This window comes from Lineus longissimus, chromosome 10 (assembly GCF_910592395.1).
Source record: "Lineus longissimus chromosome 10, tnLinLong1.2, whole genome shotgun sequence".
Taxonomy (NCBI): domain Eukaryota; kingdom Metazoa; phylum Nemertea; class Pilidiophora; order Heteronemertea; family Lineidae; genus Lineus; species Lineus longissimus.
In genome coordinates, this window is record NC_088317.1 from 17,176,058 (window position 1) to 17,203,416 (window position 27,359).

A 27,359-nucleotide genomic window follows, 5' to 3' on the forward strand; every position below is an offset into this window, starting at 1 on the left:
ACATGATTCCCCGAACACATCTTTTTTCAACTTTCATTTTATGGATTCAAGGAATCTCTTCACGAAAGATCTGCTTCGCTGTAGCGAACAGCCCGAATCATTGTAACAAAAAGCGATGAGATTGATGTATTTTCCTTTTTTTCTAATTTGCATGTGTATGGATGCGAGGGTTGGGCACTGACCGTTGGCGTAAAGTCGGGTTTTTTTGTGATTTGAAATCAAGCGAATTGAATATGGGGATGGTCGGAAAGATGGCCAAACCACGAGTTAAAGAAAAACAAGCAATCAATTTAATACACCAAATTTTATTGCAATCTTCCCTTCAGAAGCAGTCGGCGGAAGCGGGCTGATGTAGACCGAACATGCGTAGTAATAATGATCATGAGACAATCGGGTTTTTGAGATCTGAAAAATAAAATATGAAAGTATACCGGTAGGTTTTGAAACAAGGTACCGTGTAGAGACTAGTAGAAGAGAAAGCTTTTGTCCTCTTGTCCTTTTGTCTTTACACGTTTTAAAAGCAGAGCTATACAAGGGAATTTATCACTAATTAAATTGAAGAAATTAATGTCGCGGTTCTCGGTCTACAACGACACAGCAGTGAAAGCGGAAAATCGCGCGGCCTTCACAGGCGTTCATTTATTTTTGGTGAAAGGTAAACGCTCGATAGTGACAACTGACCAGAAAGCCTTTTTGAGCGATAATACCGCGACAACAGTATATGTTCAATCATACCATTGCGGTCATTCCATTAATTGGGAAATAGTTACCTAGACACCCGTTTCCAGCAAATACAGCATCTTTCCTGCATTTAAAATCTAGAAAAAAGAAGAAAATGAAATGTACAAAGCGACTTTACATCATATTCTAAATAGTTTTGCTACTTCATGTATATTTTACAGGGCTCGCACAGTTCCATAACATCTTACAAAGACATGAAAAAAACAAGCTAACAAAGGGTGGGAACCATGTTTCAGAAATAGACAAGTTGACGTGAAATCATACATACCTTTTGGTGGTTTATTTTGGTGGTTTCCCTTATATTTTGGGTCGAAGCATTCAAATCCTTTTCTTTTCCAGCCGTCTGGGCACTCATATTCTGGAATTAGTTTATTTTCGTAAGATGAAATTAATTTAGAATCACCAAAGCGAACTATATTAAGCGATCAAGAAATGTTGAAAAATCTTGCAAAAAAACAAAAACAATAAACAAAAAAACATTGAATTAATATCTGAAGTCTGAAATAAGAGAATTGTGTGAACGCTACAAAATCTGACATTTTCTACTTAAGTTTACAATATGACGTGGTTAACTTCATATTTTACGTTTCATGTCTTATGTCTATGACATTAAATCAGGACAGATGACTTTAATACCATTAAGAACAGTAAATCTGGTCCCCTTCAAGTTATACACACAGGCCTGACAGGCAAACGCTCCTTGCCATAGTTAAATGCTATACCTACGTGTCTGAATAAATGCGTGTTACCAAGAATTCATAGTCAATTCTTGGTTTACTTACTTAAGCATTTTCCGCTTTGGAATTCATATCCCTTCATGCACTCTGGGGGAAATAATTATATATATTTTATGTATAATGTACACTGTATCATACATGTACGTCGAAACAGCTCATAGAGTACATACGAGAAACCGGTCAGAGTTATTGTCGCCTGTAATTTACACCGCAAAAATCGTACCAGCAGCATATGAACCCCCGTTGCATTATTATTATTATCATTATTATTAAAAACATTTTTATAGCGCTTAACGTTGTTAAAACTTTTAAGCGCCTAACAATTTATAATTAAACAATAAAACATTAATACATGATAGAATAAAAGTCATTACTAAAGAAAACGTGCAAGTGGGATTTTAAAAAAAACAAAAAAAAAACCCAATTGTGAGATGATTACTATATTTTGACGATGGTTATATATATCAACACGATATAGAGATTACCTCATTCCAAAACAAGGATTCGGCATTCAAAGAGGAAAAGTCACTTCTTGCATGTAACTTTTCATCACGAGATCCAAAATAATAAAACCCAATATAAAACCCATTAAAAACTTACTGTATTTCCTCTTCTTTCCTTTTCTTTTGATATCGTCGTCGTCATCATCATCGTCATCATCATCATCATCATTAGACTTCTTCTTCTTCTGCATTTTCTCTGCCTCTAATTTTTCGATCTTGTCTTCAAATTTCTTCCGCTCCGACGGCCGCAGTAGCTTCATCATATCATGCAGCTTCCCAGGATCAACCGCGCTGAACTTGATCGGTTTGTGCTCCCCGGGCAATATGGCCTTCCCCTTCCAAACACCATGGTGTCGGGTCCCTTCCAAAATATGTGGTACCCCTTTCTTCACCTTCTTCACATGTGAAACTTCCTCAGGAGACAGCGTCACTGTCTGAAACAGACCACTCGGGACGACCGGGGCCTCGTTTTTATACCGTGTCTCTTTAATGTCCACCATAATTGGACGCCTAACTGGTGCCATTGGTTTGAACGTGGATACTCCATGCCACACCTTTCCCTCCTTTGGCATGACGTGTTTCCCGACAGGGGACGCCTTTGTCACTTGAGACTTCGACATTTTCTTCGACGTTAAAGGTTTACCATTTTTATCAACTGTTGCCCATGGCCATGCACTGCCGAAAAGTGAAAAATCCTTCTTCCTATGTTTCCTTTCCCCTTTTTCGTCGTCCTTCCCCTTCTGGTTTTTCTTCACTTTCACATTTTTGTCTTTTCCCTTCTTGTCCTTCGTCTCCTTTTTGTCTCTTTTCTCCTTCTTGACTTTCTTGACTTTCCCTTTCTTGTCTTTATGTCCCTTTTTGTCTTCCTTTACTTTACCCTTCTTATCTTTTTTCACTTTACCCTTCTTATCTTTTTTCACTTTACCCTTTTTATCTTTTTTTACTTTACCCTTCTTATCTTTTTTTACTTTACCCTTCTTATCTTTTTTCACTTTACCCTTCTTATCTTTTTTCACTTTACCCTTGTTGTCTTTCTTCACCTTTTTGTGCTTTTTCACTTTACCCTTCTTATCTTTTTTCACTTTACCCTTTTTGTCTTTTTTCACGTTACCCTTCTTATCTTTTTTCACTTTACCCTTCTTATCTTTTTTCACTTTACCCTTCTTGTCTTTCTTCACCTTTTTGTGCTTTTTCACTTTACCCTTCTTATCTTTTTTCACTTTACCCTTCTTGTCTTTTTTCACTTTGCCCTTCTTATCTTTTTTCACTTTACCCTTCTTGTCTTTCTTCACCTTTTTGTGCTTTTTCACTTTACCCTTCTTATCCGTCTTCCCCTTCTTGTCTTTCTTGTCTTTCTTTCCTTTCTTATACTTTTTCGCTTTCCTCTTCTTATCGTCCTTCCCTTTTCCTGATTTGTCTTTCTTCTCCTTTTTGTCTTTTTTCACTTCCCCCTTCTCATCTTTCTTCTTGTCCCTCTTCTTCGTCTTCTTGTCCTTCTTCGATGCCTTTTTCGTACTACTAGCACCCTTCACACTTTCCTTAGAATTTATTATAACATTCTTAGGTGGCATTTGGCTTTTTGGAGGTTCCAGCGCTTGTCCCTCCATTGCCTTATTCCCACCAACATCACCCCCGACCTTACTGTACAATGTCCCTTTCCTAGAAACCATGACCCCGGTCCCTGGTGGGAGGGTGGCAGCAACAATGGTCTTGCCTTTCCGTTCCCCTTTCCCATTTCTTCCTTCCTTTTTCCTTTTACGTTTCGACCCTTTCGTATTATCATGTTTCTTTTTGTTCTTTGACTCGCCCTTCTCGCCTTTCTTCTTTCCATAGTCTTTCTTTTTAGATTTCGTTGCCTTTTTGTCTTGATCAGTCTTTTTCAGCTCCTTTTTCCCACCCTTCCGACCTTTCCTTTTTTTATTCTCTTTCGCTTCTTTCCTGCCTTCCTTCCCCTCTCCCAGCCCAACCTTATATTTCTTCTTCAATTTATTTCCCTTTTTAGTCTTTTTAGTCTTTTTAACTTTCTCTCTTTTCTCACCCTTCCCTTTTCTTTTTCCTTTGCCTTTGACTTCTGTTCTACTTTTCTTGCCTTCCTTTTTCCTTTTCTCTCCTTTGTCGCCATCCTTTTCTCCCTTTTTCTTCTTCTTTTCTTTCTTTTTCATCTTTTTCATCTTTTTCACCTTCTCCTTCTTCATTTCCTCTTCTTTACCCGTTTTAACCTTCTTCTTCTTCTCCTTTTTCTTTCCCAATTTCCCTCCATCCTTCTTCTTTTCTTTGTCTTTATCCATCTCCTTCTTTCTCTTCTTCTTCTTCTTCCCCGTCTCCCTCTTTGACCCCTTTCCTGCTCCTTCCTCAGGCGACTTGACCTCCTTCGCTGGCTTCTTCTTCCCCGTTGCATTTGACTTCACCTTCTTCATCGCCTCTTCCTTCTTCTTCTCCTTTGACTTCTCCTTCTTCTTCGACTTCGGACCAATCGTTTCCTGAGCATGAACGACCACTGCCTCCCGTAAGTTGGAAATACAGGTAGCTTGCTTCTCTTGACCCTTCTTGTCCTTCTTTGCCTTGATAAGATGCGTGTTATGTGGGCAGACTATTTCTGTAATACAAAACGGAAAATGTATGGCTAAGTAATTTTACCAGAACAGGAAGCCTTCGCTATGTTATCATAAAAGTATGTCGCAGTTTATAAATCTATATGTGCTGTATCTATATCTATATATACCGAATCGGACGCTCGATCAATATTTCATTAATCGAGGAAGAAAACACAAAGTATGGGAAACTTCCCCAGATCATGCTGTAACAGAAATATGAAACCAGTAAAAGGAATACTTCGTGAAGTCCTTACTTTTGCAGTAGCTCCATGTCCCATTCTCATCATAATTATTGGTGGTAGCGCACCACTTGTCCTTCTTGCCTTGGATGCACTCGTAGTGGTATCTCCCCTTGTATTTGAAGGGGAAGATGCAAAATTCCGACTTGGTGTTTCCTCCGTACGTTCTGATTGTCTCTGAAATGAACGTCGAAGCAAGTTAAAAGACGCTACGCTTTTTGTTACAGTTTCTACTGGAAAATGCCTCCTGCTGATGAGAAGCATTTGAGGTTTGTCCATCTGGGGTAACTCATTAATGATCCATGGTGGGCGTGTCCGTTTGCATTGCAAAAGTAATGAGCTTGCTGAGAGCTGCGAAGTGGTTCACTGAAACACCTGGGATCTATCCTCGACCTGTATTACAGTGCCAAAGCACAACTTCGATGTACGTGCAGCCCACGGCCACGTCTTTGCAAGGGTCTTTTGATATTTTGCAAGGATTTTGTAACCCTCACCTTTACAGAACCCCCATTTCTTGTCTCTGTCATAATGCTTGGTCACGGCACACCAGGGCTTCTTCGCTCTTTGCATGGTGCAGGAATAGTGGAGTTGCCCCTTCACCTCGAAGGGGAACACGCATGGTTTCCCGTGGCCAGTTGCTCCGTACGTCTTTATCTCCCCTGAAAGAAGAATGATACAATCGCTTAACTGGGTAGGCTCAGTGGGTTCTCATTTTATCATACTCCAGTCAAGGAAGCAACTGACCGAGACTAGCCAATCAGAAGCAAGCATTCTAAGCATTCTCCAAGCAGATATATTCAAGCAGTAGAACCGCCTAACCACACTACTATCACCGCGCCGGAGTATGGCATTCAAGATAACATATGCAAAACATTTCGGCTGCAAATGATGGCCGAAGATGATGGGGTCACGGGATATTAGACAAACTACAAGACTTGCAAAAACAGTTTTTGAAATATTTACATGGAACACAAAACGAAGTCCAGACCGATACAATCCGCAACGTTGATCTAGCTGAATGCCTGAACATGTTATGATTAATTTCAGTGTACTCGGCTGTGAGAATACAATGCAGTGTAGGTCTAGATGATTTTATTGATTGAACTGACCCCATTAACATGTCCTACTTAACAACCCAGAACGATCTATATACCACCTGTCCTCCCGCCTGTCCTGCCAGTATAGGGCTTGGTTCTGAGTCTGCCGTTAGAGAAACAACTCATGATAATGTAGCTGGAGTATTACAGCGGATCGGATGAGGGCGTGAGGGCGGGGAGCTATAGTTCGAAGGTGATTGCGCACTTATCTCTTTCGGACCGCACTACCAGTCAAATCCTGCCTTCTGATCTCCGGCATGGCGTTTCTTGATTTACATACGTACCTCCCTTGCACTGCCATTCGGTATAAATATGAAACTTCCTCTTTATGAAGAATTTCTTCGCCGTAATCCTGTTGCTTCCTGAAAGATAACAAGCGTGCCCAATGGTGTAGTACACCGCCGACCGACAGTAGAAGTCCTTCTGGTTGAGGCAGAGTTGGCGGCAATCCTCCACATTGTTGATGTCGTTGATTATCTTGTCCTTGTGGCCAGAGATCCAGTGGTCCTTTTCCTCAAACCATTCAAGGTTTTCGTTGATGCCGCACTTTTCACCTGAAGAAGGATAGGTGATTGTTAGGAGATGGAAACACAACCTACAGTCTTAGAAATAAACCTCAGATGGTTTTTCGGTCGATACAAATATGCACCCCGTAGTGGTTTTCTGGCAAATTAAAAACGTTTAAGGTTTTCACAATCTCAACAATCCATTTTGTTTTTTATTTTACCATGAAAAAACTCCTACAGAGTGCATATTTGTGTTGGCTGAAAGACCTTTTGATTGTTTTTCAATAGCTGAAAAGCCTTTATTTTTATGAGTGTATCTGCTACCCAATACTTCTTTGAGGATTTTGAATTAACGCGGCTGCCGGCAGAAGCTGGTACAAAAGCTCCAGAAGAGCTCCAATAGTCTGTTCGGAAGCTATATAAATGCGATTATGACCTACTTCTACAGAATCCCCACTTCTTATCCAAGTCGTAGCTTGGCGTAGTAGAGCACCATGGGTTCTTGTTGGCCGCCTCGATACAGTCGTAGTAGTACCGGCCGTTATATTTGAACGGGAAGATGCAGTAGGCGTTATCCGAATTTCCTCCGACAGTCTGGATCGGCTCTGGAAGATAGGAAAATGTGACTGCATCTACTCATCTTAAATCTTGCAGACAATTCGTGGCCGGTGTACAATGGTCGAACACCCTAGTTGGCAGGATAATCCAGGGAATATAAGCATATATTGTAAGCTAAAACTGTGGTCCCACGCTCTGGCCTCCTTGAACACTCGATGAACAATAGAGTAGCACTTGTTCTACAGGGTCACTAGAATACTTTCACACCGACCAAGGCAAATGAAAGCTATTCTGTTTACCTTTGCAGTATCCCCATGTTGACTCGCTATCATAATCCTTGGTGGTCGAACACCACGGCTTCTTGGCGTCCTGCATGATACAGCTATAGTAGATCTTCTTATGGTAACGGAATGGGAACACACATCCTTTGGATTTGCCGTTGCCTCCGAACGTTTCGATCTGATCTGAAAAAGAAAACAGTCCGACCAGTTCACTGAGAAGATCATCCTCACAAAGGTATCAGGAGATTCTACAGGACAGGCTAAACGCACCCGCGATCTGATCAGTTAGGTTTTTTAAAACCTAACTGATCAGATCACGTTAAAACGTGTCAGAGTATCACTGGGAAGATGAGAAAGATCTAGAACCACTCTGTTACACGCCCTTTTTCTCTCAGTTAACATTTTTTAGGGGAAAACTGCCTATACTTGCCCTATACTTGCGCATAATACCTACTTGCACTGCACATCCATTCCGAATACACCTTATTCGCCATATGCCCGTACTGCATCTTCCCGGCCCGCTTCACGTTGGTACCGGAGAGGAGGCATGCCTGGCCAGGGATGTAGTACTCAACTGATCGGCACCGGAACGATCTCTCTCCGAGGCAAAGCAGTTGACATTCTTTGACGGACGTTACCTTGAATAGAACGATGAATCTTAAAAACCGCTCTAAAACTAGAACAGGAGCGTTTTCAAAGTTTTTATAAGATCGAACATACCATGAATTTGCCTATAGGTTCATCGGCAGCGTAGGAAAGGCATCATTGTCTGAAGTGCTTCATCCTGCACGAGAACCCGGTTTTCCGTGGTGTGTTGAGGGGAGTTGTTACTTGACAGGGCGCACCAGGTCACACTCAAACCCTTCCATTGAAAGACCCGAAAGACAACAGGGATAAGCTGATCTCTCAGGAGAGCCACCTTCCACCCTCTTCACCAATGAAAGAGCTCTTTGGCCGCTTACCTCGGGTACGATTTTGTCATCGTGTCCAATGATCCCATGGTGAACTTCGGTGACCCAGTCAAGGTTTTCACCTGTTGGACAATGGCCCGCTGAAAGAACAAAAAATAGGTGTGTCGAAGGTGCTGATCTTTTGTTCATCCACCCTACTCACTCATTTCAATTTAGGGCTGCGCCGGTAATATTGAATTTGGCGATTCTGATAGGACGATTATTACGAGTGGATATATTACTTAGAAATCTCAAAATAGCAATTGACAATTCAAATACAAAACTTGCATGTTGCCAGAATCAGATGTTGCTTATTTAAATCGGTCTCGCCAATACGCTCTTTTACCACTGTTGAATTGGGCTGACATCATTGACGAGTTGGGCTGAGTTTAGTTGAACATTCGACGTTGGCCGATTTTTTCTGTTGCGATCTCGATCCAAGAAGCCACATAATCAGGCAAGCAACCTTACCAGAACAGAATCCCCACTTCTTGTCTTTGTCGTAGTTGTCCGTGGTGGCGCACCATGGTCGCTTGAAGCCCCCTGTCTGCGTGCACCGGCTATACGACTTGCCACGGTACTTGAACGGGAAGATACAGAAGCTCCCCTCGGCGTTGCCACCTATGACTCGGACGGTGCCTGTAATATAAGGTCAACGAAAACTCTAGGCTGATTTTATCAGTAACACGAGATCTACCACCACATGACGACACGTAAAAAAAGGTCTTCTGCCTTGACTACGCTTCTTGTGGAGGAGGAGCTTCGCGCGTTTCTTGTCCCAGGTTCAAGATGTTTGACTGCCATCGCAGAATCTCCGTATGAGCCTGAACAATCAGAGGAAGCCTCTCTTCGGTTAATTCTTCAACATTCAAACTCAAACATTTCTTGATTCTGCAAAGAAATCTTTTTCGTACGGTCAGCACAAGGGTCCAGTTATTGAGGCCTGGATTAAAAATCCGATATAAGATAAACATGATTACAAAGTAGGAAGGAGGAATTTCGGCTGGTTATTTCATATCAAACACCATAGGACTGATGTTTCCACTGTTCCCGGAGCAGTCCGAAAAGACCGGACGGGTCAAAATGACATCTACATCACGCAGAGGCGATGAAGACACGGCGGAATTATGGACGGTAACAAAGTAGCGATGCTGCGTTATCATTCCAAACGTACCTTTGCAATAGCCCCACGTTTTATCTAGAGGGTAGTATTTGGTCGTGGCGCACCATGGTCGCTTCGAGTAGTCCATGATGCAGGAGTAACGTAGCTTCCCTCCGTACCAAAATGGTATAGCACAGTCATTTTCCTTTCCATTGCCCCCAAAGGTCTGCACTATACCTGAAGATAGAGAAAAAAGTGCAATTTTAGTGCAACAAAGGTCACCAGCCATCTCAAAGCCATCCTGACAATATCAGGCCATTTCACTCGATACATATATACTTATTTCCTCAAGGATGAGTCGTGTTGTAGGCCCTGTTTCCAAGAGGATGTCTCAAAGGGTGAATAATAAAGATTTGCATAATGGCTTGATCTTTTGTGTCCTTCCGATCGACCAAAATATTTTTTGCATAAGTCTATTTCCAAGATCAATCCATCATCAATTGTTTGTACAGAATGATGAGCAGAAATGCCTTTCGATAACTTTTTATCAATAGGTTGATTTCTTAATGAATAAGTTAACCTTGACTTTGACCTTGACTCTGACCTTCACCAGGCTTACCTTCATCTTTGATACATCGGCCATGGAGTACCGTGTAACCCTTATTACACTTGGATTCTGGAACGAAGTGATGATACGGTGGATATCAATCTCCAAGCCTCGACATTGGTACTGCTAAGGAGTGAATACGCTAGTTGCTGTCATTGGAGAACGGGTAGTTTTAGTCCTTAACAGAATGCCCGTATCGCACTGAGAACCACTGGAATTGACAATACTTGTCGAGATTGACGTGTATTGCATTGCTAATCACGTACTCTTAGGATTGACTGTAAGTGCATTACCTATGCATCCCTGAATAAAGAAAGGCAATTGCCTCCCACAGTGTAATTTGAGTACACAGTAGGGTGAGCCACAAAGTTTCGAAAGTTACCCCGCTCCCTGACATACTTGTTACCCCAGTCCTTGACATACTGCATGCAAAAGGTTAAGGCATCGTCAACAACAATCTGATTTATTTGAATTGACCGCAATGCCTACCTTTGCAGAAGCCCCATTGCCTGTCAAGATCAAAGTTTGATGACGTGGCGCACCATGATCGATTCTTGACCTTGATTGGGCTGTAGAAGTAGATATCTCGGTACTTGAATGGGAAGATACAATACCTTCCACCCCCTGTGCCGCCGTAGGTCTTCGTCGATACTGAAACCGAAATTGACACAGTGTACAATATCAAACACAGAATCACAATGATGTTACATTGACAATGACATATTAAAACAATACCAAGGTTAAAAATCCAGATACGATTCTTTAGTTGAGGTATCATTGAGCTTCATCGAGGTTTGTAATAGAATCTCATACTCACCCATGCACAGTCCCCACTGCCTGTCCTTGTCGAAGTCGCCAGTCGTGGCACACCATGGTCGTGCTATCTTTGTGGTTACAATGCAGGAGAAATGGTTCTGTCCATTGTATTTGAAGGGGAAGACACACGTTGACCCCTTAGCATTGCCTCCAAACGTCCTCACCTGACCTGAAGAAGTCGTATAGATATGGTCGAAAATGCGCTGTTAAAGGGACTGCATGATTACGCCGCTTCCCTAGTAATGGGACAGTGGCCGTCAGAAAAACCAAGCGGCGCTACTAGTATGAGTGTGGGATCCTGACTAACTTGAACGATACGGTTTTCGACGAATATGTTTTGAAACAAAAGATCCACATTGTGACAAGTAAGCGTATCTAACAAATTGGTGACTTTAAATGGATCGGATATCAATTTACCAGACGTGCATCTCCACTCTGCATAAGTTGTCCCGAACTTTCTAACAAGCTGATCCTTCTTTAGTGTCTTTTTATGCAGTGTTGACATGCTGCATCGTTTCTTCGCGATATTGAACTGGGTGGATTTGCACTTAAAGTTCTTTTCCTTGATACAGGTTTGTTGGCATCTGTCCAAGTTTGTGGCGGTGACGTGCTTTTGAGGCTTCAGGGTTATGGTAGTATTTGTCCGTATCTCCCATTGGAAGTTTTGGCCGGAAGGGCAAATTGTAGCTAAAAGGAAACCGGCTACGTCATTACTGGTTGTTTGGTGAACGAATCTGCTACCTGTATGACATGCAACGGCTGCTATGTACTTCTTCTCTGTATTCCATGGCCCGTGGGGCAATGCTGGCAGGAGTGAAAACATATGCCAGCTGGTCCGACCATGTCAGCCTGTAAAAAACTTTATTACAGAAACGCCGACAAACCCAAACTGAAGCCATCTTCTCGATTTACGACGCCATCGCTCGTAGTCGTAGTCGTACATGTAGTATACGGATTGAGAATGTCGCGAGTAAGTCACGCTGACATACCGCGACATCCGCGGAGGGGTCTTTGCTTAAAACAGTTAAGTGAGTGGTTTGATCGTTCGACTGCTGTTCACGAACTTGAGGTTTGATATCAAATATATATTGGATTTTTCTCTTTTTAGATATCACTTACGCTTGCAGTACCCCCATTTCCTGTCCTTGTCATAGCTTTTCGTTGTGGAACACCACGTCCCTGGGTACGATGACGACCTGACGCACGTGTAGTGGACTTGCCCCAAGTAGGTGAAGGGGAAGACACAGTATTCCCCGTGGCTGTTCCCGGCATGGGCGATTATGGAACCTAGAGGAGATAGAAAGAGCTTTTAGAAAAACAAAAAAGCTGGCCAATTTGAATTAACCTATCAGAAGTGTGTTAACATTTGGTCCGTTGTTTTTGTGCCAATACGATATGTCGCTGATTGGGTTTATTGATCAAGTGACTTCTTTGGCCAGAGATGGAGTCCACGCAAGCTGCTCATGTTTCTCACTTGGTGGGGTCTGTTGCTGGCCCTGGCATGGACACCAGATACAAGCAGCCTCGGTTTACGTCTCCTTCGAAGGACTGTCAAGAGCCAGGAATTTTAGTTCCTTGAAAGCCAGGTCGATCCAGAAATACAATCCTGGGTTTCACCGGGTTCAAATCCGGGCCCTATACATGCTTCCCGAAATTGGTGGCTTGCATTGGAACTAATTTTTTCCCCCTTGTCCGTCATCAAAGGCATTCAAGTGAGTTGGTCAACCATGGCTATCTCCTTTGTCCCTCCACCATGAGGCCTAGTTTCCCCTTATGACATCATTATTTCGGACACTCAGCGCCCCATTTCTGGAAAGGTGTATAACAACTAGGCTATGAGGCCCCTCACTTACCATTGCAGAATCCCCATCTCTTGTCCTTGTCATAATCATCAGTTGTACTGCACCAAGGCTGCTTTCTCTTCTCCTTGGTTATACACGTGTTGTATGGCTTCCCCTTGTACTTGAATGGAAATTTACAATCTTCTCCCTTCCCTGTGCCACCGGTCGTGGGTATGGCACCTTAGAAAGAATTGGAGATAAGGTGCTTTAACTCCGGCCGGGCTGGGTTTACACCGGATTCAAGTTGTAACTGGTCGTTTGTTACGGTTTATGTCACATGTCAGGAACTGACTTACGTTTGAAAGTGACATCGGGAATCTTATGAGACAGATTTGTTCGTTCTGAAAGTGACACGTTACAGGCGACAACCTGGTGACTTGATGCAAACCAAGCCTTATGGTATTTGAAACCTACCTTTCTCTAAGAATGTTGGCTGTGGAGGTAGGATCGGTCCAGATTTTCGAACCCGAGGTTTCGATTTGACCTTATGCCCGTGACTTGCAATAATGGTCTGCAGCCCTAGTACCACCAACAGCCACCAGGCGATGCTCATCCCCGAGCTCCTCCACATTTGTGGAATAAAAACCTATCAAAATGTTATGGTTTCTTAGTATAAATGTTGTTGCGATTACGTCTCATGTTTATTTTGTTTTTGATTGACGAATTCATAATTAATGAGACGAATTCCGAATTTCCTAATGGAACGCCACACGGACTGATGACGTGGTCAACTTAGTCAAAAGCCTTTTTCCGTCGACCAAGAACTCAGTTCTTTTGCTTATCGTAGATTGTCAGTGGAGCTCGATACAACCCTTTACTGGTAAAGGCTCAGAGCTGGTGAAGAATCGGCTTGTTAAATTTGATTGATGAGTAACGATATAGATTTACGTTTAGCGTCCGATAGCGGCCATCTTTGATGGAAATTCTTACAACGAAGCGCTTCGATTTTGATTATTTCCATGTTGACCTTCCTATTAAACCAAATGAAAATGATACTTTACCTTTCTTTTATATCCTTATATCTTATGATTTAGTTTTCACACTCAAAATGCAGAGAGTTGTGCCGAATTTCATTGTAAATCTCAAGGCATTATAGTGCCTAGTACATGATATAATCACAGGCAAACGCCAACACGGAGGCCCTTCTACAGGACATGACATGTACACCAAGAAACACTCTTCGAAGTAGAGAGTCGACATTGTTACATGTGTTACTATAGAAATATCTCCACTCCACTTGTGGAGATTTCCAATTATTTTCGAGTGCTCATCATCCATCGAGTTCTCTCCCTGTTTATTGATTGGTGCCGATGTATTTTTATGATGTCCATTCGAGTAAAATCGATGAAGCAGTTAGATTATCTTCGGTTTCATACTATTTAGAAGCCCTCTCTGATCTAAAGGAAAAGCTGATGTCAATAAAGCTATCGAACATAAAAAATGCATATACATATAACTAAAACATTACTAACTTTATTTTACAATTTATCACAGATATTTTAGGCATTTGTTTAACATCCAAATACTACATAAAACTACAATCTAGAAAGTATATGTACAAATAAGTTATGATCACATTTTAGCACTATTTAAGGCTGATAATAGTTTGATCAAGCGACTACTACATGTACATCGTATACTTAAGCCATCGCAAATGAGAAATTTTTGTCGCAGTGAAGTGTGATTATTGTCGCATGCAACAAAAATCTAGTGTTTGCGGTGGTCGTTGCAGTGCCTACTACAAATCTCAGTCGTTTCTGCTCAGGTCGAACGACATCTCCGTTCAACGTCTCGCTGACGTTCTTTAATCCGACTGTTTCCATACTACTGCGAAGTGGATGTGATATTCGCCTGTGTCATTTTCGCGATATGCTTTCCACAAGAAAATAAATGTTAAAAACTAGTCCCGGCCACACTGGATGAATCTAAATTCCTAGAGTATGATATGTATGTTATTCGATAAGTCTTTCTGCAATTTAGTCTCAAGCAATCCCTAATGAGACCGCTGCCACTTAGCGTAATCAAGGTGGAGAGGGAAATGGTACGCTGGTTAACTGTCTGTACTTGGCACCGGTTACCAATGCCAAGGCTTGAAGAATGCGTCACATAACAATACAATCCAATGCAGACAGGTGGTTTCAACCCCTAACGGTCAGAGTAGGCACTAAGTACTCCTATCTACTCAGCTTCGGAGAACCTGCCCTGGCAGAACTCGTGTTCTTCCGCCGAGGCACCTCAAGGTTTGCTAAATCCGACGCCGCAGCTACCGTGTTCTTCCTACCATTGGCACTGCCCTGCTCCTGCCCAATGGGAGCCTCCACAGTACTCTCCTTAGATTTCCTGGGCACGTTTGGCGAGGGCACCCGCTGGACGTTCTCAGCGGCCTCTGAAGGGTTGGGCTGGGCATCAAGATCCGCCAACCTTCGCTCTTCCTCCAGCTTTCTCAGCCTTGCCCTCTCGTTTTTCATTTTGATCAGTTCGGCTGAAATGGAAGTGGATACTTTATCAGAGTAAGGTTCCTTTCTTAGGCATTCGCGAGGAAAACAAAAAAGCTAGCACTCTTGGGTAACATTGATCAGAATGCTTGCACACTGATCTTGAGGATCTGATTACATCCATAGTTTTCTTCCTGGGTGCCACGCAATCAATTGACTTACCACCGCGCTTCTCCCTCGGCTGCACCAGGAACACAGTACTAATACTCTCGCCGCACTCGCTGCACTCCTTGAACTGCATGTTCTGCAGTTCTTTCGGGTTCAGCCATTCTCCTATGAAACCTAGCTTCTCACAGGCTGGACAGGCCATCAGGCGTTGAAAACACGCACCTGAAATTTCGAAAAGGTTTATGAATGGTTCAATCTTTGAAGCATATGAATAGCTTCGATGTGAGCACCGTGCGAGAAAACGCAGTCATATGTATCACCGCCTAAGAACGAATGCTGGAGAAGAAACTAGGATATACATGTATTTGAAAAGGTTTCCCGGGCCTTCACAGACCTGACGGAGCAACCCTTCTCAAACCTGACGGAACAACCCTTCTCCTTCTCCTTACCCTTACCCTGGGTGTTTAATGGTGCCATCTGCGGAGTAGGCTACAGTGGGAACTATGATCCAATAACAATGCTGTTTCTCGGAAATACGGTTGTACACTTGTGCTTAGACGATATTGTTACACCTAAAATTCAACTCACCTGGGAACTGTTCCAGAAGCTTCTCCATATCATGCACTACTGGAAGTAGGCACGCCCACATGGATTCAATTTCTGCTTTCTCCGTGTCTTCATCAACCTCTTCCTGTTCCAATCCAAGATGGCGGACCTCTATCCGGACGTGGCAGCCGCCCTCATCTTCATCGACCTTTTGCAGATACAGGAGCACCCTCTTCTGGCCATGTGCGGCAATGACGCCATTTTGCCAATGCTCGGAGAAGTTGAATTCGTACTTGTCGTCATGGATACGAATGCGCGTGCAGAATCGCTCAAAGAGGCCCGGAGGGATGAAGCGGGGGAATCTGAATACAGTACAGGCAGAAGGGTTGCCCAGTAGGTGCGCCAGGTCGTTTTTCACTGATTCTGGCCTCTCTGCTTGACGCTGCGACGGAAACATTAGTTTGGTGATCACGGGGATTTCGTGTTTCTCGTGCTTCTTGCTTGAGACTGATTCCGCGTCACCTGCGTCCGATATGGTCTTCCCGCTGTGCTTCTTCCTATGTTTTCGTCCTCCTTTCGAGGTTGTCGAGATCCCAGATTCACTGATAGGAGAGGAGGACCGGGCGGACAGACTTGGATCCGGCGGCAGAACTGTGAGATCAAAGGTCCCATTCTTGTGTTTCTTTCCCACGGGATAACCTAGCTCATACTTGTAAACCAGGTGACGCATTACCTCCTCGGGCCGTCCGTCATCCATGACAACACCGCTCCAAAGGATCTTGGCAAACTCTCTATCCAGGACGCCACCTTGTAAGAAATCAGATTTGTATTTGTTGAATCTCACAACCCCCATACCTGACGACTTGAATTTGTCATCAACAGCGTAATCCAGGAGTATGTCCAAGTCGTGCCGGATGATGGTCTTCATTGCATCCAGAAACATGGGTGGACGTAGGACGACGTACTCACTAAAGGTTGGGCTGTTAGGGCCGTAGAGAATCTTCCCAGTTTCGTGAAGGTACTCAGCGATGTTCGTCATCAGGTGTCGCATGCCGAACTTCTCAGAGACCATGTCCGTGAACTCTTCCCAGGAGACGATTGGGACTGGCATCAAGTTTCCCTGCTCCTCTAACCAGCACTCCACATCCAACCAAAGCGACGGGATCTCACGCATATTCCGGGGAAAGATATCCTTGTTTAGAGCCCAGGTCTGTATGGCTTTCTGTAAGTCGGCGACCCCTTCCAAAGTCGCCGCACTGGTCGCGAGGACCTCGGGGTAAATATCCAATCTGAGCTTCTTTAACTGCATGTAGAGTTTAAACTGCTCTGAAAGCGCTGGGGAGATAGTTGGTCTGCTCTCAATGTCTTTTACAGCGCGATCTAGGAAATCAAAATGGCACGCAAAGTAAGCATTCACCCCTTCGAGTGCCTCTTTACAAATCTGTGCCACTCTAGTGGGCCCCTTCTTTACCTTGTCCATCTGTGTGCCAGCAACGATGAGAACTAGATGTTTAGTCTTTGCTATAACCCATTGCAGCCATGTGTCAAGCAGTTTTTCGAACTTCTGCTTGGTGTAGGTCGACAGGTCAAAGGTCAAGAGGATCAAGTTGGGCTGTTCGAGGAAATAGTAGTGAGTGAACCTGTAGAAGCTGTTGCCAGAGTAGTCCCAGACAGAGACATTTAGAGGTTTGGATGGATCACCCTCCGGTGCCGTCTCGATCGGCATTTCAAAGACGTCGATGCCGATGGTCCGATCCTCGGGATCTTCAACTCTTGGTTGTTCATCCATCATGCTCTGAACAAGACTTGTTTTCCCGCTCATACTGGGCCCAACGACCATCAGTTTCATGCCCTGGTAGGACTTCATCTGGGTCTTAAGCTCCTGAAAGTACCCTATCATTGCCCGTAACCCACATTCGCAAATCTCTATTGGAGGCGCAATGAGTGGATTTCCTGCAAGGTCTACATGTTTCTCTGTCCGCCAGGCTAGTTTTCTAATCGTGTTACCGGCAATTTTGCTAATTTTGTTATTACTGATGTCTAAGCTTTTCCCCATTACTAACAGATGTTCCGGAAACCGGATGATCAGATTCTCGGACAAGTCTATGTGTTTGACCACGTGTTTTGGCACACCGCGTATGGTGATGGTGGGGAGGCGGTTTATCTTGTTATTACTTGCATTCAAGAGGTCCAAATGTGGCAGTGTGAAGAGCTCTGGTGGTAGAGAGGTAATGGAGTTATTTGAAATGTCAACAGTCCTGAGATGGCGCAACAGCTTCACCGCAGCGGGCTGAACCTCCGAGAGTAAGTTATTACTGCAGTAGCACACTTCCAGCCTCCGCATCGTAGAGATCTCCGCAAACAAACTCGTCAGTTTGTTATTATCTAGCACCAAGATAGTCAATCGTTTTAACTTCTCCAAACCCTCCACAGTTTTCAACTGATTTTGCGACAGACCCAACCTTTGTAGTGTTTTCAACTTTTGCAAATTTTGCGGAAAGTTGGTCAGGCCGTTATAGTCTAATTTCAAATCTACCAAGGATTTTAAATTTTTGATTATGTCGGGAAAACTGTTGTCACCGAGTGAATTCCTTGTTAATCCCAGCGCCTCGAGTCCTTCGAGATTAGTTAGAATGTCTTTGGGGATAGTTTTCAAGCCAAGATGGCTGAGTTCTAATCTCCGAAGCGTCGGCGCAAGGGTGTGGAAGTTCTCCAAGCTCTCTGGACTCAGATCTGTCAGGCGGAGATTCACAGCCTTCTGGAACCGCATCGTCGGCAGGCGTTCAGGGTGCATGTGTCGAGAACCAGCGAACCCAAGGTGTGCCAACGGACCTTGCCCGGCAGTGCTGGAACTACACTGACTCATTACCGACAAACTTCGCCGCGTTCCAAGATGGCTGAGATCGTGGACATTGTCCAAGGACATCGAGTTCAAACTCGAAACCATGGAGGAGTCGCTGTGGCGGGAAGAGGCAGATGAGACCCGTGACGATGCCCTCGGACTCGGGCTGAGCATCTCCACATTGTTTTCTAACCCATTCCGTTCCTCCAGCTCCGCTTCGAACTTGACTCCGCCCTGCGGACCGTTTGCTCCATTCGTTAACTTCACCCTCGGCGAGACAGGCAGTGTTTGGCCGTCGGTCCTCGCATCTTTTGCGGGGACCTTGAGTATGCCATGACTAGGTTCACGCGACCCTTTCCTCTTCATCATGATAGGGCTGTCGTATCTACATCAGACATCAGGGATAGGATCTGAAAAGATAGAATGAAGGCTGTCATCAGATTATGCATATAGGAAGCATATAGGAATGCAAGTGATAGTAGGGATGAGACGACAACAGCTCAGTCTCTTAATCTCGAGATAATCAAGTGTTGAAATTTAATCAACGGGCAATGGCGGTTCAGGAGACATAATCGAGTTTCCCAATGTTGGTATTCATCAACCAACAAGGAAGTACATGTCGTTGAAAAACTAGTAAATGGCTTATAACCAGTTACTATTTACACTTAGGCTGGTGAAATTTCTAAGTATACTTTCTGAACGTCCATTAAGTAACACCTTCAACTTATGGCCAAACACAAAGGGAATGACAAAAAGACCAGATGCAAGTACATGTAATCCCATTGAGAAATATGAAAGTACATGTATAGAAATGTTCGTTCATAGATCATTTGAGGCGACGCATTTCGTCCAAAGTCGTTTAAAAGGTATGATAGAAGACCTGGTGCAATAGTGCAACACATTGAGAAGTTTGATTGCCCAATACATGGCAACGTTTAATAGGCCTACATATCGTAATTTTAAGGCCTATAACGACACCCATTGTCAACACAAGAGGAATGCTATTTCTTGTATTATCGGGTTAATAGAAAACTAAGAACACAAATATTTAGTTTCCCCTTTTTGACAATCGTAACGAGTTAATGGTTTATTTTGGGATCACTTTCTAATTGGAACGTGTTCAGCGTTGATTATATATACTTAGGGAATTGTTGGTGCTGTGGGTGAGACAAGTGCTTGGTTTGTTGGTGGTTTTGGTTGATATTAGTGGTCATGTTGACCTTTCTCGAGACGATTTTGAACTATACTTCACTTGTACTGTTTGGCTTCGATGTGGGATTTTACTGACGTATGTCTCCTGTGTGAATATTGGCCAGTACTGTCCTTTTTGGCATTACATGTACATCCTTTGTATCGTTTCAATATTAAGTTCCTGGGAAGTGCCAGACTCTTGATCGAGAGGTCGTGGGTTCGAATCCCTTCCGAGGCACTTGGTGTGCTCCCATGAGAGTTTGACGGCTAAGTCAGCACTATTCCCGGGAAACTCTTAGCCGTAATATGACTACCTTTAATGGAAAGAAGCATTCTCAAAGCACCGTTGAATTTAGGGCAGTGACAATGAAATATGTAAGACGTTTGGATAGAGTTTCAATTGAGTTGAATTGAATTTCGATCAGGCGAAACACGAACATGACTCATGAGAAACGGTCGAGGGGAAATTAAGCAAGTGGACCTAAATAGATGCATTTTGTTAGGCATAAGTTCATTTCATTTCAATTTCATGATTGTTTAGCTGCATTGATCAGAAGAATAGTGTATAATCAAAGATTCCATACAGTGATATCATAGCAAAGACATTCTTGACCAGAAAGCCTTTCTTATGAAGACATGATATCAAAAATATGACCCCTGCATTGAGGCTTTTGATCCATGCACTCGATTGGGAACAACCTTTTGTATTTGGGTGTACTTGTTGACATGTATCAAGAACAGCAGAGTTGTCAGGATACAAAATATCGTATTTGATAGCTATCTCTTTCTGGTGATCTTTCTTTGTGAATTCACCACATGGTATCGAAAGCTAAATGAAACACGTCAGATGATTAAACCGAAAATATATTAAGACTCGATTATATATTTTTGATTAAACCCCAGCATAAAATTTTAAAAGAAAATCACATACTTACATGTACATGCAAATACAGGCAAAGGAAAATGCCATAAGTCTTATTCTAATATTTAATGATTTGTGCTAACCATACTAAGACACATTCTATATGCTATAGCTTAGCCGCCATAAGATAAACAAGGGCCTATTAAATGTTAAGCATGTCGTATGTTAGTCTTGGGTCGGTTACTATTAAAACCCCTAAGATGTGTTTTGTTGCCGGCAAAAATATAGCTTTAACATATTCCAACTACAATGTAGTTTTTGGCCAAACGTTCGTAGGTATCAGAGACTAAGTGTAGGGTTCTATCGCGACACAATGCATCAAAATGCACTGCAATGTGCACTCAACGAACTTACAAAAAAAATTATCATAGGCACCTTTAACATGTAATGAGAAAGCTTTCATGTAAACAGACGAATATCCCTTAAATAGTACATAATGTTATCCTTTAATCGGAAGATGACCGGGGCATAACCCTCCGCTGGTCAGAGAAAATACGAGACATGATAATCACGCAGAGGCCCCAACAGACCTACATGTAATGATACTCTCTATTCTCTTTAATATTACGAAAATAAAGATGGCAGACTCTGAGTTAACTCATTCATTTGACCTCACCCATTGTATTACTACAATATCATTTTATCACAATGAGGTTTATAGTGCATTAAGACATTAACTTGATAGGTTCTAATCTAAAGTACATGATAAACCCAAAACAGTCATAAATCAAGTCCTAACATCAGTCTTTAAGCAGTTAAGATAAAATGATCTAGTACGGAAAAATGCCAAACCCGGCACATGTGTACACGTCATTGTGCTACCGGCAAGTTTGGTCAGTTAATTTTAAAAAATCATCGGAATTCGTTCTTCAGTCGTCAACTTGCTTCAAAAGTGCGGTTTTTCACATTTAGAATTTATCATTGCGGTTGTGTGTGTATGGTGTATTCTGAGAAACCGTAGAAATCTAAAGAAAACACCTCAAACCGCGGTTAACTCAGTCCTGGGTCTATGACAGAATCACTAGAAGCACTAAAAAAACTGAAAAAGTGGAACCCAAAGTAGTAGCCTTACCACAAGAGGCGTACAATCCGTTTTGATGAAAAAATAACGTACCTTATTTCCTTCGCTGCACAAGACAACCGAGAATCGATGTTACTATGCAATGAAAGCAGTTATTTCAGCCCTAGTGTGTACGGCCACAGGTCTATAAACATTCTTATGACAACACTGCAGAATGTAGATCGATAATGCAATCGATGTAAAGTGTGGCCCGTTCCAATCATCGCTTGATGCAAGGTAACTCAATATCAATGTTGAAGTTGTGTTGATATAAAATAAGAAAATATATAGCAAACTCGGGTAGTGCACTGATTTTAAATTAGGAACAACGGGTTTGCCTCCGAGACCAACAGTTAGTTTTAAAGTTATAACGGGCGATAGAAGGCCAAGAGTAGCTGAAAGAGTCAACAAGTATCTAATTCAGTCGGACGTTATATCTAACACAATAAGTGAAATAGTGTTAGGTGGATAAGCGCCATTAGCAGGTTCGGTATTACTACCGGTAACTCTGATTGTAGACATCATCGGATTACGGAACAATATCCGCCAGTGTCTGACGGATGCAGATGGAATACCTTATGCAGTATATAATGCAAAGAATATCGGTGCAAAGAATTAAGAATAGTCTACTTTTAAAGTCTTGGTGCCAATAGTTAATCAATAATACTGCTGCAGGCCGCCGTAAATTAACTAAGACTGGCTGAAAGCTAATTTTACGACAGTGTTAATTATTCATTGATGAAAATACACATCACCCAGCACTTCAGTTGACATGTTATCAAAGATTTATGGAGATTGATCCCCAATAAAACGCCCCAGGCTCGTATTCTGCGATATTTCAAAAAGTCGTTGCTATGGATTTCTTTCAGGTGTTTACAAGAGAGCACCGGCATGTCTGGGTTTTTTGGGACCCAATTGGCTGGCAGCACATTCAAAAATGAAAGGTCGGCGCTACTAATCTAGATCTTTCATGATAATTTTTCAATTCATTAAATAAAAAAGAATAAGCGGTATAGTACTGCTAATGAATACCCGTTGTTACGCGAACGTAACGGCATCGTCACTTACAGACTTTTTATAGCACCAGACATCTTGTTGACACATTTAACGCCCTCTACCGTGCTTCTGGGGAACAGCCTAGTCTATACGTCATGTGGATTTGAACCAATCAGAAGGATTTTTGGTCAGCATTCGGAAAGTGGTCGACAGTACGGGCTAAAAATGATTCTATTCGCTTCATTCGGGGGACCTTATCCCTACAAGGACATTGTATGCACAAATCTACAAATGTACATGTGCGTTAATATTCATGACATATCCTAGAGGTATGAAATTTGGGGACCACATACCGCCGAGCTATTTTCAACTGTCGGTTAAAATTATTTTTGTGGCTATTCTAGGCCAAAGATTATCCGGTACCCTGTGGTATCTGAGCTTGATTGGTGCAATTATGAAGGAGAGACTTATCGAGATCCCTCGGTACAAAAGTGGGACGAGCAATACACCACTGTTTCCCTGGTTGGACGGGCCATGGGGTATAATTAATTAGGGCTAATTTGAAATAAGAACAGGTTAATTGTACCTGTGCGTTTAGTACCAGAGATTGAGAGGGATAAACTACAATATGGCTTCGGCCCGTAAGCCATAATGAGTTCAGGCAAGTTGTGCACTGAATAGACGATACCACCCTTTGCATTTTGAACATGTTATGGGATGGCACCCGGGCACTGACATTTGCTTTCCTGTATTCATGCACCTTTGATATTCGCCATCAACCTATCAAAATATCGGTGATGAACAGATTTTCCGGGGGAACTCCGGTACTGAAATATATGGATTAGTCTGGGCCACTGATTGCCCGATGGTAGATCCGGCCAAGTTGTTCGCCATCGATTGACGTCCTCGAAAACATAATACTGTACTTCATCACTTGTAGATTTGATGTGATTGAAATCACCTTCCTGGTGCTAGTCCTAATGGACTTCCTTTAACATGTTAAAATGTGAGATAATGCGTTAGTTCTAACGCGTTAGCACGCTTTAATAGTTGAGTCAAACCTCACAGGGCGTGTTAAAACGTATTAATTCGATTTTGTGGTTAGCAGGCGGAGTTTTGAACTATACATACCATCAACATCAATCACATTACCTTCAAAATATATCAACGCAGTTATCAATCTCATTGAGTACAATATAGATACAGACAGTTTATAGCACAGTCATACCGGACTTGAAGAAGGATTTCTTAGCGCCAGTGCAAGTCGGAGAAAACCTTCAGCTCATTAAGTCCTGTGAGAAAAACATCACGAAATAACTGTCCGTGTTCTATCTAAGTATCAAGCAATTGAAATCGTAAAATCATCAATCAATTGACTAAAGCATCGTTTGGAACAGTTACTTATATTTGATTTAGTTTCTATCTAAGATCTTTTATTGACTCAATTCGAGTCTTAATGGCCAAGCTTTTCAAAGGAGTTATTTATGAAATGATATTTTAATGGCCAAGCATTTGAATGGCGTTATTTATGAAATGATATTTTAATGGCCAAGCATTTGAATGGCGTTATTTATGGAATGATATGTTTAAGTACTCGCGGCATAATTTACCGAGATATCAATTTTCAAAGGTAACACTACAAGAAAGAAACCAAGGAAGGGCATATTTTGACCTTACCGCCTTCATCATAGGTAATACCAAGAATAATAATGCGACAGTCACAGATTTTATGGCTGTGGTGGCTTTAGGAATTGATACCGCACTGGTGGATCTCTGTACGAAAATCAGGACCGAGAGCTCAATGTTTGCCTAAACCTGAGGTGACGATTGATATGGAGACGAATGCATCATTGGGTTACAGTGACTGTGATGAATGCAGTGCATGTCTAATTACAATAATAATAATAATTTATTGTAAAAAACCTCCAAATAAGGAGCAGACAACACAAATATGCAATAAAAATCATACACAGAGAACGAATAAAAAAAAAATTAAAAAAAATTATATGTATCATGGAATGTTCAATGTCTACATAGGCTCACTGTCAACTTGTTTATATCATTTGCATACGTTTGTCACGCCGGTTGTGGATATATTGTTGTTGTGTTTTACACCGCCGTATGTCTAGCCAATGAGGCTTAGTTGGTTGTTCAATCATCAAGTACACCCTAGACCAGTGTGTTAATACATATAGAACCATATAATTGCATGCACTAATTAGTTCAAATGATGTCCACATGTACACCTTTCCAGAAATGGGGCGCTGAGTGTCCGAAATAGTGATGTCATAAGGGGAAACTGGGCCTTACGGTGGAGGGACAAAGGAGATAGTCATGGTTGACTTGAATGCCTTTAATGACGGACAAGAGGGAAAAAGTTAGTTCCAATGCAAGCCACCAATTTCGGGAAGCATGTATAGACTATTGAGGTCGGTGCAAAAGTAAATCTAGCCCCTTCCTGTATCCCCTCTGATAGTCCTCCCCTATTCTGTCACCGAGTTGTTCCGGCTTTATAGCCAGAATGGTCAAGTCAGGCAGAGTAGAGTCCATTATATTCGATCGGACTGTAACACCAGAGTCTTTGATCCCTGTCAGACCAGGTAGAAATGTCATTAATCGGTTCATCCTAGTAGTAACAAGAAATATCCTCGACTGGGCTTGATTGTTCCAGAAGACTCTGATTTAAAAAAAGATTTGTCACTGACACTGGTGTTAACTTAAACTTAACCAAAAAGCCTTTATCATTTCTAGGTTTATTTTACTGCTGCCGATTGATGCGCATGCAGTCACTGGGAAACCATGGAATATTTGCGTAACGTTTACGACAATAAGCCTACGAAATTCGCGGAGCACCAACTAACAATGGTGTGTTTGTCAAAGCGTTTAGTAAGTAAGAGGCACTGTCATACGATGACAACACTATCACCACGGGACGCGTGTGTGTTGGTCTCGATCTTGCATGTTTATCATGACGAGACCGGACCGCTTGCTGAGGCGCTTGGTGGTAGTCCCATTGAGGTCGAATAGGCCTAAAATACGCATAAGGCATATGCTTCAACGGGCAAGAGACGAAAAAGAATAAAAAATGATTTGACTGAATCAGTAATATCAAAAACATAATTCAGGGACTCGTATGGAGACTGTTACATACCCCGCCTGCTCCTCCTTGCGAAGTTAAACATTCCACCTTAGACATCTCAGCCAAATATCACTCTTTTGGGAAAGTTTCAAAAATCATAGCCGAAGTCAATACATATGCTAACTTTGCATTGTTGGTGTTTCGCACTTGGCAACACACAGTGATATCAAGCAAGAACAACATTTAAACTGAATACTATACGGTTACTGGGTATTTACGCTATACAGTGCTTCGAGCTCTTCATATAAGTTATTGCTTATACTTCTCACTGGGCTTTAGGATTCACAGCAGCAAAACACAACAAAAAGGACAGAAACCAAGACAGAACCCTTGATGAAATACTTACTTTTTCTCTACATTATAGTATAAGAATGTTCGAGATGTTAAAAGTCCTCCATTCAAGACTTCCTATCCTTTCACTGGATGTTATAATCCGCGAAACCAAATTCTCAATCGAGCTTGCGGTATATCACAAGTCCTGTTGTGCTCGAGTTCCCCTGTCACTAACCACCAACTATTACTCGACCATAGCGATCTCAATTCTTTTCATAGTATTATAAAGTATGTTCGTATGGCATTGTTAAGGCTTAACCGCTGGATTATTTTTATCGAGAATTGTGGGTATATAGATTAAGCTAAGCGACCTAGATTTGTGGACAGTCAGTTGGATAGTTGTAGGCCTTGGTCCGTTTTTTTACCGAGTGGACCGATATGCCATCTATCTGGACTGATATGCCATCTATCTGAGGGAAATACAGCAGCAGCATGGACAGCCAAAGATGAAAAACTCCTGAGAACCGACCATCTCATAAAAGTTAAGGGATCGTGCAAAAAGACATTGTTAAATATCAGAAATCATCCGAAATCAATCACTCTTCTTTCGAAATATCAATTTATTTGCGCAGAAATGTACACATCTGCTTCAAGTGGTTTCAACGAAGATTTTCTAAATTGTTCTCTCGATTTGGCGTAAAAATGTGTCAATTAATAAGATTGAGGAGAGTATCTTACTATCATTTTTTATGCATCGCCTTATCACGGTGGCCCTATATATGGTTATTGGTAAGACGTCGTTAGAAGTGCTGCGAGCGAAACTTGTTTGACTGCTAGATAATGCAGGCCAATTTGCCAACGCGAAATGGTGAAATAGCTTGAGAAACTGGTAACGTCGTTCCACCGAGCATCTGTGCTTGACTGTCTAGGGCGAAGGTCTCGTCGTGCCACCTGTAATCTCATATCCCTTGCATATGAACCATCACCACTCAAAACGCGCGAGCTCGGTCAATTTTATTTACAAATGAACAAAATGATTACAACAAACCGTTGCTAAACTTCGACTATATCCAAATTTTGCGCTTGATATCCCATAAAAAACTAACACGTAATCTTATTCGGCGTCGAAAAGTCCACCAATAAAATTTTTCGATTATCCAATTCCTCCATGCGGGTGACCCAAAGCAGCTCGCTCTGTTTCTGGGAAATACTGTT

The 27,359-nt window shown here is 42.3% G+C and overlaps 2 protein-coding genes across 3 annotated transcripts; both read right to left on the minus strand.

The window, feature by feature from the left end:
* Positions 1-314: 314 nt before the first annotated feature.
* Positions 315-13,125, minus strand: LOC135494384 (uncharacterized). Its single transcript, XM_064782304.1, has 21 exons — positions 12,987-13,125; positions 12,585-12,752; positions 11,851-12,018; positions 11,149-11,418; positions 10,733-10,900; positions 10,405-10,566; positions 9,928-9,984; positions 9,381-9,545; positions 8,678-8,845; positions 8,219-8,307; positions 7,711-7,894; positions 7,275-7,439; positions 6,858-7,022; positions 6,196-6,465; positions 5,309-5,473; positions 4,830-4,991; positions 2,079-4,577; positions 1,524-1,565; positions 1,010-1,099; positions 771-818; positions 315-405 (listed from the first exon to the last, which is right to left on the minus strand). The coding sequence occupies exons 1-21, from the start codon at positions 13,123-13,125 to the stop codon at positions 380-382; spliced, it is 5,370 nt and encodes a 1,789-aa protein (XP_064638374.1). The 3' UTR covers positions 315-379.
* Positions 13,126-14,065: 940 nt separating this feature from the next.
* Positions 14,066-26,555, minus strand: LOC135494940 (malignant fibrous histiocytoma-amplified sequence 1 homolog). Of its 2 annotated transcripts, none has more exons than XM_064783292.1 (4): positions 26,218-26,555; positions 15,764-18,973; positions 15,230-15,397; positions 14,066-15,054 (listed from the first exon to the last, which is right to left on the minus strand). In XM_064783292.1, exons 2-4 carry the CDS (start codon positions 18,930-18,932, stop codon positions 14,747-14,749), a joined length of 3,645 nt encoding a protein of 1,214 aa, XP_064639362.1. In that variant the 5' UTR covers positions 18,933-18,973; positions 26,218-26,555; the 3' UTR covers positions 14,066-14,746. The 2 variants fall into 2 exon arrangements, with proteins under 2 accessions (XP_064639362.1, XP_064639363.1); XM_064783293.1 differs by lacking the exon at positions 26,218-26,555 and adding an exon at positions 21,791-21,824.
* Positions 26,556-27,359: the final 804 nt, after the last annotated feature.

What these genes read in the sequence shown, in the direction of transcription:
- LOC135494384 (XM_064782304.1), bottom strand. Translation starts at nt 13,125, where the DNA reads ATGAGCATCGCCTGGTGGCTGTTGGTGGTACTAGGGCTGCAGACCATT. An exon ending in GAGATGGGGATTCTGCAATG is followed by an intron (nt 12,019 to 12,584) that starts GTAAGTGAGGGG and finishes TATCTCCTCTAG; the next exon opens with GTTCCATAATCGCCCATGCC. An exon ending in CGAATGGCAGTGCAAGGGAG is followed by an intron (nt 5,474 to 6,195) that starts GTACGTATGTAA and finishes TTCTTCTTTCAG; the next exon opens with GGGAGATAAAGACGTACGGA.
- LOC135494940 (XM_064783292.1), bottom strand. Translation starts at nt 18,932, where the DNA reads ATGATGAAGAGGAAAGGGTCGCGTGAACCTAGTCATGGCATACTCAAG. An exon ending in GCTTCTGGAACAGTTCCCAG is followed by an intron (nt 15,398 to 15,763) that starts GTGAGTTGAATT and finishes TCGAAATTTCAG; the next exon opens with GTGCGTGTTTTCAACGCCTG. An exon ending in GCCGAGGGAGAAGCGCGGTG is followed by an intron (nt 15,055 to 15,229) that starts GTAAGTCAATTG and finishes CTTCCATTTCAG; the next exon opens with CCGAACTGATCAAAATGAAA.